This window comes from Lissotriton vulgaris, chromosome 1_2, assembly GCF_964263255.1.
Source record: "Lissotriton vulgaris chromosome 1_2, aLisVul1.2, whole genome shotgun sequence".
Taxonomy (NCBI): Eukaryota; Metazoa; Chordata; class Amphibia; order Caudata; family Salamandridae; genus Lissotriton; species Lissotriton vulgaris.
In genome coordinates, this window is record NC_141686.1 from 240,348,220 (window position 1) to 240,365,238 (window position 17,019).

General features: G+C 47.1%; 1 protein-coding gene across 1 annotated transcript in view; it reads right to left on the bottom strand.

Moving 5' to 3' along the window:
- IPP (intracisternal A particle-promoted polypeptide) overlaps nt 1-17,019 on the bottom strand; it is a 224,580-nt gene that overhangs the window by 5,369 nt on the left and 202,192 nt on the right. The window contains exons 8-9 of the mRNA XM_086953161.1: nt 3,865-4,085; nt 279-2,663 (exon numbers count right to left, since the gene is read on the bottom strand). Of these exons, the coding sequence (XP_086809287.1) occupies nt 2,439-2,663; nt 3,865-4,085 (446 nt within the window). The 3' untranslated portion in view covers nt 279-2,438. The remainder of the gene's footprint in view (nt 1-278; nt 2,664-3,864; nt 4,086-17,019) is intronic.

Here is a 17,019-nt window from a genome sequence, read left to right on the forward strand (position 1 = left end):
CACCCCCTCCCGCCAACTTCGCTCTTCCAGCCAAGCCTACGCCACTGTACCTCGCATCAACAAGACCACCATGGGAGGCAGATCCTTCTCATACCTGGCTGCCAAAACATGGAACTCTCTCCCCGCTTACCTTCGCCTCACCCAGAATCACCTAGCGTTCAGAAAGCAGCTTAAAACGTGGATATTTGACAAATAATCCTCCTCCCCTCCCTAAGCGCCTTGAAACCCTCTGGGTATGTAGTGCGCTATATAAATGTTATGACTTGACTTGACTTGACTGGCGGGGCTCAGAAAAGCAACGTATTATTTTAGGATGAAGCTTCCCGTTGCGATGCTTCGGAAATGTGGTTGCTTAGTACGTGGATTTGGGGCTGAATTGTCCTGGATATTCTTTGGGATTAGATCCATCGCCATGGTTTGTGCTAGAATAAGTTAAATTAGAGGAGAATTTCATGTGATGACCAGAAGAGGTTGACAGGTCAGGCTGGTGGTACTGAGCTCTGGGAGATCTCTCAAGACCAACTCCCCTATCTGGGTGTGGATCAAATGGACTCCTGAGCTCAGTATTAAGACGCTGCCAAGAACCATCGCAGAAAATCTCATTTTCCCAGTGGTGCGGTATTTGATCCCATTTGTTGAGTAAGTTGGACCACGTGGAGATGTTTAATTGGGATGAAACTGCAAGTTAATATCATATTATCCAGAGAACTAGCTTTACCCCTCACAAGGCATGTGTAAAGTGCTAATTTAACACCTATACAATACAGTGCAACCTTTTGGTGAAGAGAGCGCCTTTCTGTGCCTCCAAGACTTTTGTCTGCAACACAAAGCAAGGATGAACTTTGCGCTGGCTAAGTCGGCCTGCTGTAAATCTCAGCTAAAGCCTCTGTCCTATTCTGATAGGATGGGTCTAGTTCTGCTATGTAATTCTGGTTATGCAGATGCTTTAATGAGTTATCTCAAAGCCCTCTTTGTTCACGAGTACTCTGGAAGGGCGTCATTCGCTTTTTGAGAACAGAATAATGCATAAACAAATCAGACAAGGTCTTATTTCAGGGTGGATAATAACTGTGAAACCTCAAATCTACTCTGGACAGGATAGGTCACAACTGGAGGCTTCAATCGCTGCTGCACATTTACCTGATCTAGGAATCTTTTTCTTGAAGTCTGGCTAGCACGGTCAACCTCTGCTACTTGAGAACTTCAGGCTCTGGCAATATTCGCAATCAGCAGATTTATTTGTGAATGATGGACAGATCATATTTGGAACGCCTATCCAGATTGGCCATTCTCCGGTCACACTTTAAATAGGAGACTGAACCAAGTGCCATGGATTCAAGGACCCAGAAAAAATATAAAATATTGTTAAAATGCTCAACACCAACACACAGAAATTACTAACAGAGGTAAAATATTACAAGAGGAACAATAAATATTCATATCAGAAGTCTCCCAAAAGAAGATGTGTTCAGAAATCACAGCTCTGAGGCGAGGTAACAATTAAGTAAGATTCCTACTTCACTTAAGAGCATCATGAGAGCCACCTGCGACAGATGCAATGTCCGCTCTTTCCCATTCAGTCTCTGAAATGTTGTAAAATGTTTTGCTTTTTAAAGGCACTTTCTCTTGTCTTGAAGGTAATTTAAGGATTAGGAATCTGAAGAAGATATTTATTTTTGAAAGACGTTTGACATCTTGCCATGATATGCGCTAGAGCAAGCAGGTGAGCGGCTAAAGTTCTGTTTACCAAAGGACTGCTCTGAGAACAAGTGATCTACGTTTGAAAACCATGGGTTAGCCTTCCAATATTCCTTTTTGTGCTGAACTGTACATTAGGATGTGAATGGTGAATTTGAGACTAACCTACCCAGAAAAAGACTGAATCGTTGCACGGATGCACAATTGTTATACATAGGAGTACTCCTTGGGATGGAAGGAAGTGACAAGGCACCATGTTTTTTTCCACAGGCCAGAAATGGGTGTTAGTGGCTGGGTGTTCAGCAGAACAGGTTGTTGGTCCATCGCAAACCATAAGCTTATTCTCTCTGTATCATCCCTTGGACTTTACTTTCCCCCACAGACACCTCCAAGATCACAGCATCATCGCTTCCCAGAGCAGACTAAGATGGCGACACTGCGTCTGCAAATGTGCTTGTTTTGCTGGATTATTTCTCGTGGTGCCAAAGCGTCGCAGGATGTCATCTTAAGAAAGAGTCTGCCAGAATAGTCAGCTCATAGACTAGGTTGTCACACCATGACCTCCTAAAGCCTGTGTGCTGAACCATGGAGTCCCAAGAGCTACTGCACAACATAGAGCGAGTATGTGTTGGAGCACAAACTCCATTGCTCCATGCAGCAGTGTGCTCAGCAGCTGCATGTCTATGTGGCAGTGTTCAAGTGCAGCTCATGAGAAATCAGGAGATGCGTCCTAGAGAGGTTCATAGTACAGCCACGCCTCCTTCACATCGGCTAGTGATAAGGTTGCCAATTTCAGTCCATGAGTCAGTGTGAGGGTTGTAAACTTCAACAGAATCCGAAGTGACTGGAGCTGAGAAATCCTGACTGGAAGCCCGGCCCCCAGCGGCATAGAGAAAACCATTGACTGCCACCACGGAAACTCCAGCACGGGGCAGCTTCATGGCCGCAACTTCAATCCACTTTTCCTATTTGAAGAGGAACACAAAGAAACTATTGTTAGACCTGAACAAACATCAAACTTGCACAAAAACCAACAATAGATCTAGCTATCTTGTAAAAGTCAGCCTGTGCACTTTCCTTTTGTTATATTTATGAACCATGTGTTATTCGGGACTCGAGGTTTCTCTGGTTGTTTTTCTAATCTCCCTCTTGAAGGCCTCTTGATGGCTCAGATTAGAGTTGCCTCTCACCTAGGCTATGATAACTAGCCCACTTCAGAAGTAGAGAGCCTCTGGGCATCCTTTACTCTTTCAAATAGTCAGATGCTCTTGTAGGCCTTCACAGGCCTTAGGATAATTTTGAAAAATATAGCACTGCTCATCATCATTAGGGTCTAACATGTACATCAGTGAGATAGCATGAAATCACTTCTCTTTCTAATCCCTTCCAATGCAAGGACTTCACAAAAGCTAACAACATAGGGGAGCCCCACTGAAATAAAAGGTAAATCAAAACAAAAACACCTATTGAAAAAGCGAGCGGACACTCAGCAGTGTCTAATAAAAGCAGAATATATTGAAAAGTAGCTACAGTTCCTATCAGGAATGTGGAAAAAGGCAGAGCTCAGGGCATGGAGTGGTAACACACAGGTGGCAAAAAGTTAAATGAGTGTTCAACTGCTAGTGCTATGCATTGTGGTGCAGTGAAGCTTCTAGCTCTTTTAAAGGATAAGTTTGCCCATGAGGTGTTTCAAGCAGTTATGTAAATCGACTCCATTCCCTTGCACAAGACCACTTTTTCTATCACAAAAGGGAACAGCAAGGATGAAATCTGTACTGTGGATTCATTCCAGTATGTTACCACTCCTGAATGACTTAATCCAGTTATTGTTAATGACGCTTTGCTTAGAAAATAATAGCGGGACAGATTCTCCACATACAGGCGCTTTGTGATGCTGCACAAGGATAGATATTTAGATTACATGATGGAGAAGCGAAACCTATGCAATCTACATATTAAGATGTTTCTGTTCAATAGCTAATATAAGGACTGTACAGGTGTAACTAAATGTCAATGGAATAAAGGGTATATTGCCTTTATTAAGCCTGTCTAAAAACAGAGAAATTTGCATGGAAAATGTTACTGGTTGCAATGCTGAACAAGTCCAGCATATACAGTTTAGAGTTTAGCAGGTCTCAAGCACATAATCTCAGTAGCACTTCCTACCTCCTCCACTGAATATTTTTCCACACTGTTGAGAGCATCCTCTCGCTCATTCCATCCTCCTACAGCATAGATACAGTCATTGAGAGCCGCCACCCCAAGGTATGCTCTGCGGGCCTCCATCGGTGGAAGTGCTGTCCAACGCTTTGAGATTGGGTTGTACACGTCACATGCGCGGAGCTCCATTCCCTCATTGCTAATTCCTCCAATGACATAAATCAAACCTGAAAAAACAAGAGGGATTGTGTCATTAAAAAAAGGATTTGAAACCAAACTACAAGCACTTTAAAGAGCTATAAATACATTCTATCACCATCTAACATCCTGAAAGGGGACGAACATCAAGCATCAAGAGCAAACTAATGTTGCCCAATAAAAAACATTTCTGGCAGAGAGCTAATATTACTTGTACCTGGACTCAGACTCCTAGTCATCTTAAACGTAGCCCTATCAGATAACAATGCAATCAACACTTGTACTTGCAAAATGAACAACCAGCAATCACAAAGGTAAGATAATTTACAAGTTGCTTGGATGGAGTTGTGTGTGCGGCTGATGAGTGGAAGAGAATAGTTGAGGTTGTGTCCGCACCGCTGTTCAGCTCATCCCAAACGGGCCTCTCACTTTTGTAGAAGTGCAAGACTGCCATTTTGATATAATTCTTGCCGTGAACTACATTTCTATGATTTATTGATTTTTCTTTTTTTTCTTTCAAAACTGATTTTATTGAAATATTGCATACCAGACGCATCTCTCCCTACCCCGGAGTCCACTGCAAACATTTATCCAACATCAGACAATTGGCAATCTGGGTGTCTTTTAAATGTTCAGCCACAATAACAAAAACCCCCTGCTCAACCCCCTCCCTCCCTAACCCCCCCCCCCCCCCGGAAACCCCAACTACCCCCCCAAACTCTCCCCACCCGCTGCACCATATTCTTCCCAACCCAAATGCACTGTCCATCCATATACGTGTTTTCACAAATGTAGTGTAACCTTTCATGTCATCTCCGGCAGATCTTCCCTATCCACAGGAGGTTCCAGCCAGAGGCCCCTATAGTCTGCCAATCGCATACAAATTTTATAATGCTTCCCAGGACAACCCCGGGCCTCAAAGATCGGACGCTCCAAGCCCATACAAAAACCAAGTCCTCTCTTCCACACCAGCACAGACGGCGCCCGGGGATCCTGCCATGCTCTAGCCACATCCCGTTTGGCGATGGTGAGGCCCAACAACAGTAGGTGTCGTTTATATACATTGCCCGCCACCCCTTCTAAAACATGTAGGAGACCCAGCTGCGGGGTACGGGGGAGCTCCCATCCCAGGACTTCAGACAAACTGCTCCATACACCCCCAAAACCTATCCAGCGAGCCGCAGCTCCACACTGTGTGGAATAACGATCCAACCTCTCTCTACCACACCGCAGACAATCCGGGGACGCAATCAGGCCTGCCCGCCACAATTTCTCCCTGGTATAGTAGATTTGATACAAATACTTAAATTGAATGAGCCGCAGACGCATCGCAATTGCAGCTTCTCTAGGGGCCTCAAGTGCCTCCCGCCAATCATCGTCATCCATCGCCCCCACATTCCTCGCCCAGACTTCTCGCAGTTTGTGCAGGGAGGTCGAGCAATGCATCACCAGAGTTTAGTATATTCTGGATATTTTCTTTTCCTCCAGATCCCCCATGAAGACCTTTGCCTCCAACGGGCTAATTTCGGGCAAAGCGTCTAGTGCTGCCAAACTCGGTGTAATGGCGTGTCGGAATTGAAGATACTTAAGGAATTGGTAATTAGGCATCCCATATTCCTGACTGAGTTCCTGAAAGGACTTGAGGGTCGTACCCACCATGACATCCCCTAGAGACGAAATACCGATAGCGTCCCAGCCACGGAATCCACCAATAGTCCCCAGCGCCGGCATCCTACCGTTATGCCACAGGGGGTTTCCCTAGTCAACGTGCCCCACCAGCCCATTCGGCGGAGGGCCTGCCTCCAAATGCGGAAGACGACCTGAGTGGCCGGCGGCAGCCCCTTCTTCAGCGTCGGCGAGTACAGGATTGTGTGGAGGATATTGGACCCCATCAGATGCCGCTCCACTGCATACGCCGGATCGTCTCTGGCCCCATACCACCATTCATTCAGAACCAATAAATGGGATGCTTGGTAATATGACAACATGTCCGACGTTGAATACTACACAGTGTTATCCCGGTGCATTCACAGTTTCGTGAATTATCAACTCAGTTAGTTCAATTCATGGAGAGGCGCTCTAGTCGTCACACGTAGTCTAAACGTGCCTTTAAATAACCAGGAATGTTGAGGGTAGAAGACGCTATCCTCGAGGCTGAGCACCAATTTTACAAAGAAAAACAAGTTTCTACTCCAAGTTCATTGGTTTTATTAGCTTCATCCAAATGTTGCAATTCATAAGTTCTGTCCATTTAAATGAATGATTTTGACCAACATAATTCAATTCTTATGTAGCCATGTTATGATACAATTTTCCAATGTTTCAATACACCCAATGCATTTCGGGTCCATACAAACATGAACCTTCGTCAGGGGTTCAGCGACAAGACCTCACGTCCGCAGACTTGTTTTTCTTTGTAAAATTGGTGCTCAGCCTCGAGGATAGCGTGTTCTACCCTCAACATTCCTGAATATGTCCGACGTTGCCAGTCCACCACAATATGTTGACAGGAAACAGAATAGGAATAGCACGCTGTTAGCTGCTACAGGGACAAGCTGTGTTGATTGTTGCCTACTTTTAAAATTATCGTAATACCTGAGTGATTTTCGACTCGCTTTTAAAATTATCTGTGTGCTGACATCTGATTTAATAATTATTTTAAAAACACTGCCCTTTCCATTTACGATCGCAGTGCTTGCACTATAATTGAGCTTAAGAAGCACCATTCACCACTTGGTGAATCCCCAGTCTTCCTACTTCCGACCACCATCTTGGGTGTGGGAGGCCAGAGACGCTCCCTGGACGTGTCGGGGGTAGCGTTCTAGTGTTGCCGCGCTTTCTTGGCAAACTCTACTTAGGGGACCAGTTGACTCGTGCTGAACACAGAATAGGAATAGCACGCTGTTAGCTGCTACAGGGACAAGCTGTGTTGATTGTTGCCTACTTTTAAAATTATCGTAATACCCGAGTGATTTTCGACTCGCTTTTAAAATTATCTGTGTGCTGACATCTGATTTAATAATTATTTTAAAAACACTGCCCTTTCCATTTACGATCGCATTGCTTGCACTATAATTGAGCTTAAGAAGCACCATTCACCACTTGGTGAATCCCCAGTCTTCCTACTTCCGACCACCATCTTAGGTGTGGGAGGCCAGAGACGCTCCCTGGACGTGTCGGGGGTAACGTTCTAGTGTTGCCGCGCTTTCTCGCCACACACTATTTAGGGGACCAGCATGCAAGCGCGCAGCGCACGGGCGCAGCGGAGCGCCCGTGCCTCGGACGGGCCAGGGGCTAGAAACGCTGATGGAATAAAGTATTCCAGGGATGAACTAATTAACATAAGAAAAGGGATATGGGGAACACCTCCATCTACACATTCACCAAACCCTAGAAATCTTCACTGCGGGCTGATAAATAGCAGATCTCTGGTCAAACACCATCAGGAGATGGCAAGTTTGCTAACGGACATGGATTTAGATGTCATTTAGATGTCCTTTTTATCACTGAGACCTGGACTCGTGCCGATACCTCGGTTGAACTAGGCTTCGCATGCCCGGAAGGGTATAACCTGTTCCACAAACCGAGGCCGCAAGGAAGGGGCGGGGGACTTGGGTTCATCCATAAGAATAAATGGGACTTCTCCCCTTTACAGATTGATGAGATAGCGGGGATAGAACTATTGGGGTTCTCTTTGCAAGAACCCAAGGGAAGAATCCTGACCGGAGCAATCTGCTATAGACCGCCCGGCGCGGACACACAATATCAGGCGCTGTTTGATTCCATTGCTGCCTTGGCTCTGACCCACGCTAGACTACTGATCCTGGGAGATTTTAATCTTTGGGACAATGGGTCCCTAGGAAATCATCTGAAGGGACTACAGGATATATGCGGTAACTGGGACCTTGCACAGCTAGTACAAAAACCTGCGCACTCAGGCGGAAATATCCTATACCTAATCTTTGCAAACCAGACTGAGACTAAGATGATTGATATCTTACCTCAGTGCTGGACTGATCACTCACTGGTTCATTTTCAGATCTCCCTACCAATTGAAGGGAATGGAAGTAAGGATCCGGTAACCTATAGGAGGGGGAGAAATTGGGCTAAACTGTCAATGGACAAAACAAAACCCACTTTCATAAATGAAACACCCTATGACCCAGAGAGGTCAATAGATCTAAACTACTAGGAATACTGTAATCATATTTTAAGTACCCTGGATAGACACGCCCCCCTGAAAAAGGTTAAGAACAAAAGAAAGCCGTGTGCCCCTTGGTTCAATGAGGAGCTGAAAACCTTGCGATATCAATGCTGACAGGCAAAAAGAAAATGGCGAAAATGCTATTCAGAGTTAGACAAAAAACTTCTGAAAATACAGCAGGCAGAATATAAAAGGGCTATAGCTAAAACCAAAGCTCTCTTCTATGCCACCACTATCCTTCAATCTCCCAATAGCACTAAAACACTCTAACATCATCAGGGACCTCTCACAACCCGCATGCATGAGCAATAAAGTGGTTGCAACCCAAGAGCTGTGTAACGAGATCGCCACCTATTTTGAGCAAAAGATCGCTAAAATTGTGGGGGGACTGGAGGAGGGTAGAGATGGCAGTAAGGATATAGCAGACCAGCTGGCGGAGGAAGATTCGGCCACAATCTCATCGTCCTTGGAAAGTTTTACCCCTCTGACAATGGAGCTTTTCCTCAGCCTGGCACAAAGTGTGTCATCAGGGTCCCCGCTAGATCCCCTTCCACATAAGATCTGGAAGGAATATGGGCCAGAGCTGTTTCCCCGGATGTACCAGATTTGTTACCAGTCTTTGGAGGAAGGCGTAGTGCCGGAGGTATGGAAGCTGGCAGTGGTCACTCCCCTGCTTAAAAAGTCTTCATTAGACCCCACAATTCCTGCACACTTCAGACCTATATCGCTCCTGCCCTACCTGATAAAGATTGTAGAAAAAGTAGTCAGTAGGTCCTTGTCAGGCTACTTGGACGGTAATTGCCTATTGGACAAGGATCAGTTTGACTTCCGCCCAGGACATGGAACGGAAACTGCACTGGTGACCGTGTTGGACACTCTTCGAATGCGAGCTGACAGTGGCAACTCCTCAGTACTAGTACTGTTGGATATGTCGGCCGCATTCGACACGGTCAGCCATGCAGTCCTGGTGCACAGACTGGAGCAACTGGGCGTGAAGTGCAGGGCCTTAAAGTGGCTCCAATCCTATCTGATGGGCAGACAGCAGGTAGTGACCCTGGCCCCATTTACCTCCCCCAAGTCTCGGGTTGGCCACGGAGTACCACAGGGTTCTTCGATTAGCCCGATTCTTTTTAATTTGCATCTACAGCCTTTGATCCCTATGATAAAGTCATATGGGATTGATCTGGTTAACTACGCTGATGACACCCAATTGGTGTTCTCCTTAGAGGGAAAGCAGGCAGTGACCATGGAGACCTTCCAGAACTGTATGAGTAAGGCCTCCAAGTGGCTGAAAATAAACTCTCTCCAATTTAACGAGGGGAAGACTCAGGTAGTCTATTGCCAAACACTAAAAATGAGCCAGCAGCCGTCCTGTGAGATCAGACTCGCACCGGGAGCAGAGCCCTGTATCCCAGTGAAGACCGTGCGTAACCTGGGAGTTATGCTGGATGACGATCTCCAATTGACCTCACAGACAAACAAAACCATCAGTGTCTGCTGTGGCCTACTGAGAGTGCTCAGACAGATCTTGCATCTTCTGCCCGATGCGACTAGACCACTAGTGGTCAGAAGTGCGATCATGGCAAGATTGGACTACTATAATTCCCTATACCAGGGAGCTCCTCTTTACATCTTACAGGGGCTCCAGAGAGTCCAGTCCCTGGCGGCCAAGCTAGCTCTAAACAGACCCCGTAGTTCTTCCACCACATTGGCACTTCGAGAACTACACTGGTTGCCAATTGGGAGCAGAGTTGCTTTTAAGTCTCTCTGCATTGTCTACAGAGCACTACACAACACGGGACCTATCCCATTACAGGAAAGGCTCACCTGGTATAAACCAGCCAGGTCTCTGCGCTCCGCCAGCTTGGGGCTGGCAGTAACCACCAGGATTAGGAAGTCAAGGCTAGGTGGTAGAGCTTTCTGTACCTCGGCATCAAGGCTGTGAAACGAACTGCCTCAAAATATTAGACTGACCGATACCCTGCTAGAATTTAGAAAGAGTCTAAAGACATGGCTCTTTGCTAAAACCTAAAGACCACTTTCAGGCTCATCAAACAGCATTGACTGTCGTTTCCATCTGACACAAACATTTCTGTATTGTTTTTTCCATCTGAATTTTCCTTTCTGGCGCCAGGATACCTGTAGGGTGACAGATGCGCGGTATAAATATTAAATACAATACAATACAATACAACAGGTGCGCAATGCCACCCGCACGGCGCCACCTGTATACAGAAATTGTCCCAAGGACGAGTTAACCTGCGTGAACCACTGAGGCAGAATCGGGTAGGGGTGATTCTGCAACTGATAAAGAAGACGCGGGAGGGCCAACATTTTAAAGATGGCCGATCTGCCATAAATTGTGAGGGGCATACGCGACCATAACTTCATATCGGCCCTTATCCTGTCCCACACCGGCGCTATATTCCGCTCCCATGAAAAAGTAGGAACCTCAGTTATAAATACTCCTAGTACTTGAGGCCCCAACTGCCACCTGTAGCGGGGACACCCATGACCCAACCTGAGCGCAGTCTCCCAGGGTCCAAAGGGTCGACTTATGTGGGTTCATATGCAGCCCCGAAACCTCCCCAAAAATCCTCATGATGTCCAATACCCGCGGGCCCGATCTGTCTGGATTAGTGAGAAAGAAGAGGACATTGTTAGCATAGAGCGCTAGTCTGTCCGACGGACCACCCTCCCTTTTAAAGCTCCACAGCTGCGCATCCATACGCACCCAGGCGGCCAATGGCTCCATCGCAAGGGCAAATAAATACGGCGAGAGGGGGCACCCCTGCCTCATACCCTGTCCAATGGAGAATCTGGCGGGCAGAGCTCCGGCCACCCTCACGGACGCCGTCAGGTCCGTATATAATAACTTAAGGTAGGAAAGGAAGCGAAGGCCGAGATTCAGTCGCGACAATAAGGCAAAGAGGTAAACCCGACTGAGGGAATCAAAAGCCCTGTCAATATCAGCTAAAAGGAGCGCTGCCTGTTTCCCAGTGCCCCTAACCGCTGCCAATGCAATATGAGCGCGTCTAATGTTGTGTCTCGTTGCCATCCGTGGCATGAACCCGGCCTGATCCGGATGAACAAGGTCGGCTATGTGTGGAAGGAGACGGTACGCAAGCACCTTGGTCAACACCTTGGTCTCCACATTGAGGAGGGAAATAGGTCTGTAGGACGCGTGTTGGTCCGGGGGCCTTCCTGGTTTGTGAAATATGACTACCTCCGCATGCCGCCAATCCGCCGGCAGGCATCCACGCTCCCTAGCTTCTTCCAACGCCGCACCATAATGAGCGCCCAACTGGAGATGGTATTTTTTAAAGAATTTGCTCGGGAACCCATTGGGTCCCGGCGCCTTCCCGGTGTTGAGCTCCCCCCAGCTCTTCCGCGGTCAAAGGGCGATCAAGGCTCTCTCTGACATCCTCTGACACCGCGCGGGGCGGAAGGTCTGCAATGAATTTGTCCACCTCGGCCGCTGGGAGGCTTTCCCTCTGGGCATATTGCTCGGCATAATAAGTGGCAAAGCTATTGGCCAGGACCTGTGGATCCATAATCGGGGAACCATCTGCGTCTCTGATTCCCGGCAAGGTCTGTGCCTGAAATGTATTTTGGTAGAGCCTATGGAGCATCGAACCTGACTTATCCCCCCATTGATATATTCTGCTGCGCGTCGCGAGCCACACCTGCCGCGCTACATTCATTAGAAGAAACGCATAGGACTGCTGTGCCAGCTGAAGTTGCCCTAACAAATGAAGATTCCCCTCCACCCCACACCGACGCTCCAAGGCATCAATCTCCGTGGTCGCACTCACTAAATCCACCCTACGCTGTCTTTGGGCTGCCGCGCACCAGGCTATATCCACTCCCCGCAGTGTGGGCTTCATGGCCTCCCACACCATCACAGCATCCATCACTGATTTTTCTTTTAAGCAAAGAAGGAAAAGAAAAAAAATACTTACCTGTAATTGAAATTCTACAGAACTGGTATCTTTCACTGATTTACATGCCTGAATCGAAATTTGCCTAGCTTAGTAACGGTAAGTTTCAATTCTATTAAGGGCACAGAGGCGAGGATTATGCTTTTCTTCCTTCGCTCTTTAATATATACAATTTTCACAGCAGCTCAGAAAAGGAAGAAAAAATGCTCAAGTCCCAGAAACACAGGGAAACAGATACATTTTAAATGAAAAATTATGAACAATCAGGATAAACAACTACAACTCCCATGAGTCCATGTAAGCAAAGCACAACACAAGTCCTTCAACAATGTCCACGAATGCTAGAAAGGGTGTCCATCTTAGGTCCTCCTTTTTTCTTTGCGCGAGCCATGCCAACTTATTACTGATCCTGTTTCGACCCATCGTTACCTTAGAAACAAACCACAATGTCAACGTTTTGTAAAAAACAAAGCTGTGCCATAACAGTGTTTGATGAAAACATCATGCTACTTCTAACAATGCACAACTGTTATATTGTAGATTGGAAATTGATTACTTACATCAATACGGGCGGGTTCGCACCTAATGGCGAAACGGGGGGATAATCCTTGCCTCCGTGTCCTTAATAGAATTGAAACTTACCATTACTAAGCTAGGGAAATTTCGATTCTATGTCAGGACCGGAGGCTTCAGATTATGCTAGTTTAAAGCTTACTTACCACCAAATTAGCGATATCCACTACTGGCTTAAAGTAAAACATTTTAAAGGCGGAGTCCGAAGACCAATCCGCGGCGCGCATCAAGTTCTCCAAGCGAGCGCCCAGAGAAAACGCTTTAGAAGCCATAGCACCTCTAGTAGAGTGAGCTCTGAACAGTTTAGTGTCAATACCTGCCTCTTGCATGACCCAACGTACCCACCTGGCTAGGGTGGGAGAGGAGACTGCTTTGTGTGGTTTTCTTAAGGCAATGAACAACTGTCTTTCGCCCGGAGGACGAAATTCCTCTGTCATCTCTTCGTATGCTTTTAGGCACTGGACAACACATAGCTTGGGGACGTCTGAGAAGACTGGGTACAAAATTGTTCTAGACAATGACTTTGTACGTCGACCCACAGTAAAGGTAACCCCTTCCAGGGGAAAAACTCTCGCAGAGATATCCAAAGATCGGACATCTGAGACTCTACGACAAGACACCAAGCACAAAAGCATAGCTAACTTGGCCGACAGTTCTTTCACAAAAAGGTATTTATTAGGTTGCCACGACAAGAAAATATTCAGAACCATATTGACGTCCCATAAGACAAAATAACGTGGTTCAGGGGTATCGAAAGGCGGATACCCCTCAGAAGATGGAACACAAAAGGATGCTCTCCCGCCGGATCTCCTTCTACCGGATAATGGGCTGCCGAAATCGCTGAACGCATCGCGTTAATAGTGCGATATGCGAGACCACCTGTTGCCAGCTCTGCTAAAAAAATTCAGCAGGGGAACGACGCATGCGACCAAGGTATCCAAGTCCCATCAAAGACACCAGCGCATCTAGTCAAAGCAGAAACAGCTGTTCAGGGGTTTAAAGAGAATTCGGATACTAGGGGCACTCTTCCTCAAGTTCTACGTTACAGTGTGTGATTTGAGTTGGTCAATGGGTAGTGCGTGAAGAGCAGACGGAAAACACCCTTAACCGTCTAAAAAAGTCAATGACTTAACAACAAAACAACAGCTATGCTCTCGCAACTACAATAAGGTTTCAACACAATAGTACAATGACAAAAGTAATTGAATAGACAGAAGCAGATTCTTCAGTGTTTTTCTCGTCACAGCAAGATGACGATTTAATGTATCCAGACTTGAAGAAATCACAGTTAGCCAAGTTTAATGAACTTATCTCTCAGACCCTCTATACGTGCAGGACCTGTCGTGGCCGATGCCTGGTGTGTTGGCATGCCTTTGGCCAGATTTTCAAAGAGATCTGCCGCTGCTTTATCTCTGTCCATAGTGTGCTGGACTGGTATGAGGGGTATGCGTGTAAGGAAGTTAGGTAGTAACGTGGAGGCACCCAATCCGACACAGAAAGTAGAAACAGCTGTTCAGGGGTTTAAAGAGAATTCGGATACTAGGGGCGCTCTGCCTCAAGTTCTACGTTACAGTGTGTGATTTGAGTTGGTCAATGGGTAGTGCGTGAAGAGCAGACGGAAAACACCCTTAACCGTCTACAAAAGTCAATGACTTAACAACAAAACAACAGCTATGCTCTCGCAACTACAATAAGGTTTCAACACAATAGTACAATGACAAAAGTAATTGAATAGACAGAAGCAGATTCTTCAGTGTTTTTCTTGTCACAGCAACAGCAGATCTCTTTGAAAATCTGGCCAAAGGCATGCCAACACACCAGGCATCGGCCACGACAGGTCCTGCACGTATAGAGGGTCTGAGAGATAAGTTCATTAAACTTGGCTAACTGTGATTTCTTCAAGTCTGGATACATTAAATCGTCATCTTGCTGTGACAAGAAAAACACTGAAGAATCTGCTTCTGTCTATTCAATTACTTTTGTCATTGTACTATTGTGTTGAAACCTTATTGTAGTTGCGAGAGCATAGCTGTTGTTTTGTTGTTAAGTCATTGACTTTTTTAGACGGTTAAGGGTGTTTTCCGTCTGCTCTTCACGCACTACCCATTGACCAACTCAAATCACACACTGTAACGTAGAACTTGAGGCAGAGCGCCCCTAGTATCCGAATTCTCTTTAAACCCCTGAACAGCTGTTTCTACTTTCTGTGTCGGATTGGGTGCCTCCACGTTACTACCTAACTTCCTTACACGCATACCCCTCATACCAGTCCAGCACACTATGGACAGAGATAAAGCAGCGGCAGATCTCTTTGAAAATCTGGCCAAAGGCATGCCAACACACCAGGCATCGGCCACGACAGGTCCTGCACGTATAGAGGGTCTGAGAGATAAGTTCATTAAACTTGGCTAACTGTGATTTCTTCAAGTCTGGATACATCTAGTCAAAGCAGACCGATAATGTTTTGCGGTGCTGTCGGCCCAGGCCTTGGATAGGAGGTCCTCAGCTGGTCTTGAAAGGCCTGGGAGCGACCAGCGCCGCCGGAAAGCCGCCATGCCATGAGGCGGAGAGAGTCCTGTATGATGAGATGATGTTGCTCTCCTTCCAAATTGAGAAGTAGATGAGGATGCAGGGGTAGTAGGATTGGAGAATCCCAAGAAAGTTCCAGAAGAACCAGAAACCAAACTTGAGACCCCCAGGTTGATGTCACCGCCACCAACTCTGCTGTCTGACGGCGCAGTTTGGCCGCCATTCGTACCACCATCGAGAAGGGGGAAAGGCATAGGCGTGTTCCTGGCTCCAATCTTGGAGAAACGCATCCGTGGCTTCTGCCAGGGGGTCTGGTCTCCAACTGAAGAACCAAGGAAGTTGGTAGTCCAGCCGGGACGCAACAGGTCCACTGAGAAAGGACCCCAAAGGTCGTTCAGCCATTCAAAAACCCGAACGTCCATCTTCCACTGGCTGCAGTCCCTGAGGTGCGTGGAGTGCCAATCTGCCACCTGATTGGCCTGCCCCGGTAAGTACTCCGCAGTCACGGAGACATGGTGGGTAAGAAAATTGTCCCAAAACTCCTTCGCCATGTCGGCTAGTGCCCGGGAACGTGGACCCCCCTAAGAGGTTGACGTATCTGACCACCCAGACATTGTCCATTTTTAATAGCACACATGATCTCACTCTGTCTCTGGTCCAGCAGCCCACTGCGAAGGAGCCCGCTAGAAGCTCCATGCAACTGATGTGCAGCTGCTGTTCTTCCGACGACCAGGCACCGCCTGTGGAGAATTCCCCGCAACGGGCGCCCCACCCTGACTTGCTGGCGTCTGAATCTATCACGAGGTCCGGAACAGATCTGAAGATTGCCCGAGTGAGCCACAAGGACATCTCTTCCTTCACATCTGTTAAAAGGAACACCATCTGGTCGTACGAGAGGTCTCTCCGCAGATGGTGTGCCTTGAGACGTTGAAGGGCTCAATAATGGAGGGGCCCCAGGAAAATTGCCTGGATGGAAGAGGAAAGAAGCCCCACCACCCTGGCAATTTGGCGGAGGGAAGTAGGAGATTTGGTTATAGTCTGTCTCAACACATGCCGAATCGTGGCCATCTTGCAAGGTGGGAGACTTAGAGACGAGCTGAGTGAGTTCACCATAAATCTGAGAAACACCACACTCTGGGACGGAGTAAGGACTGACTTGTCCTTGTTGATTATAACACCCAACCCCTACAGGAGAGAAACTGTTTGCTGAGGCTGGAGAAGCAACTTCTCTGGGCATTGAGCCATGAGCAAGATCTCATCCAGATACACGATCATCCAAATACTCTGGCTCCGCAGGAACTCCACCGCAGGGTGCAGGACCTTTGTGAAGCACCAGGGAGCCGATGAAAGCCCGAACGGAAGGGCGGTTAACTCGAATACCTGGTCTCTCCAGATGAATTGTAGGAACCGCTGATGTGGGGGGTGAATGGGTACTACAAGATACGCATCCTTGAGGTCCAACCGGAACATCCAATCGTTTGGCAGGAGAACGTCTCGGAGGAGGTGAATTCCATCCATCTTGAAATGACGGTAAATCAACCAGCCATTGAATTCCTTCAGGTTGATCATCGGATGCCTGCCGCTATCGATTTTTTCTACTATGGAAATGTTGCTGAGAAAACCTGCCGGGTGCAGAGTTGAACGACAAATGGCCCCTTTCCGGAGCAGCTCTGCGACCTCTTCGTCGATCAACTGAGCGTCGGGTACTGAAAAGAT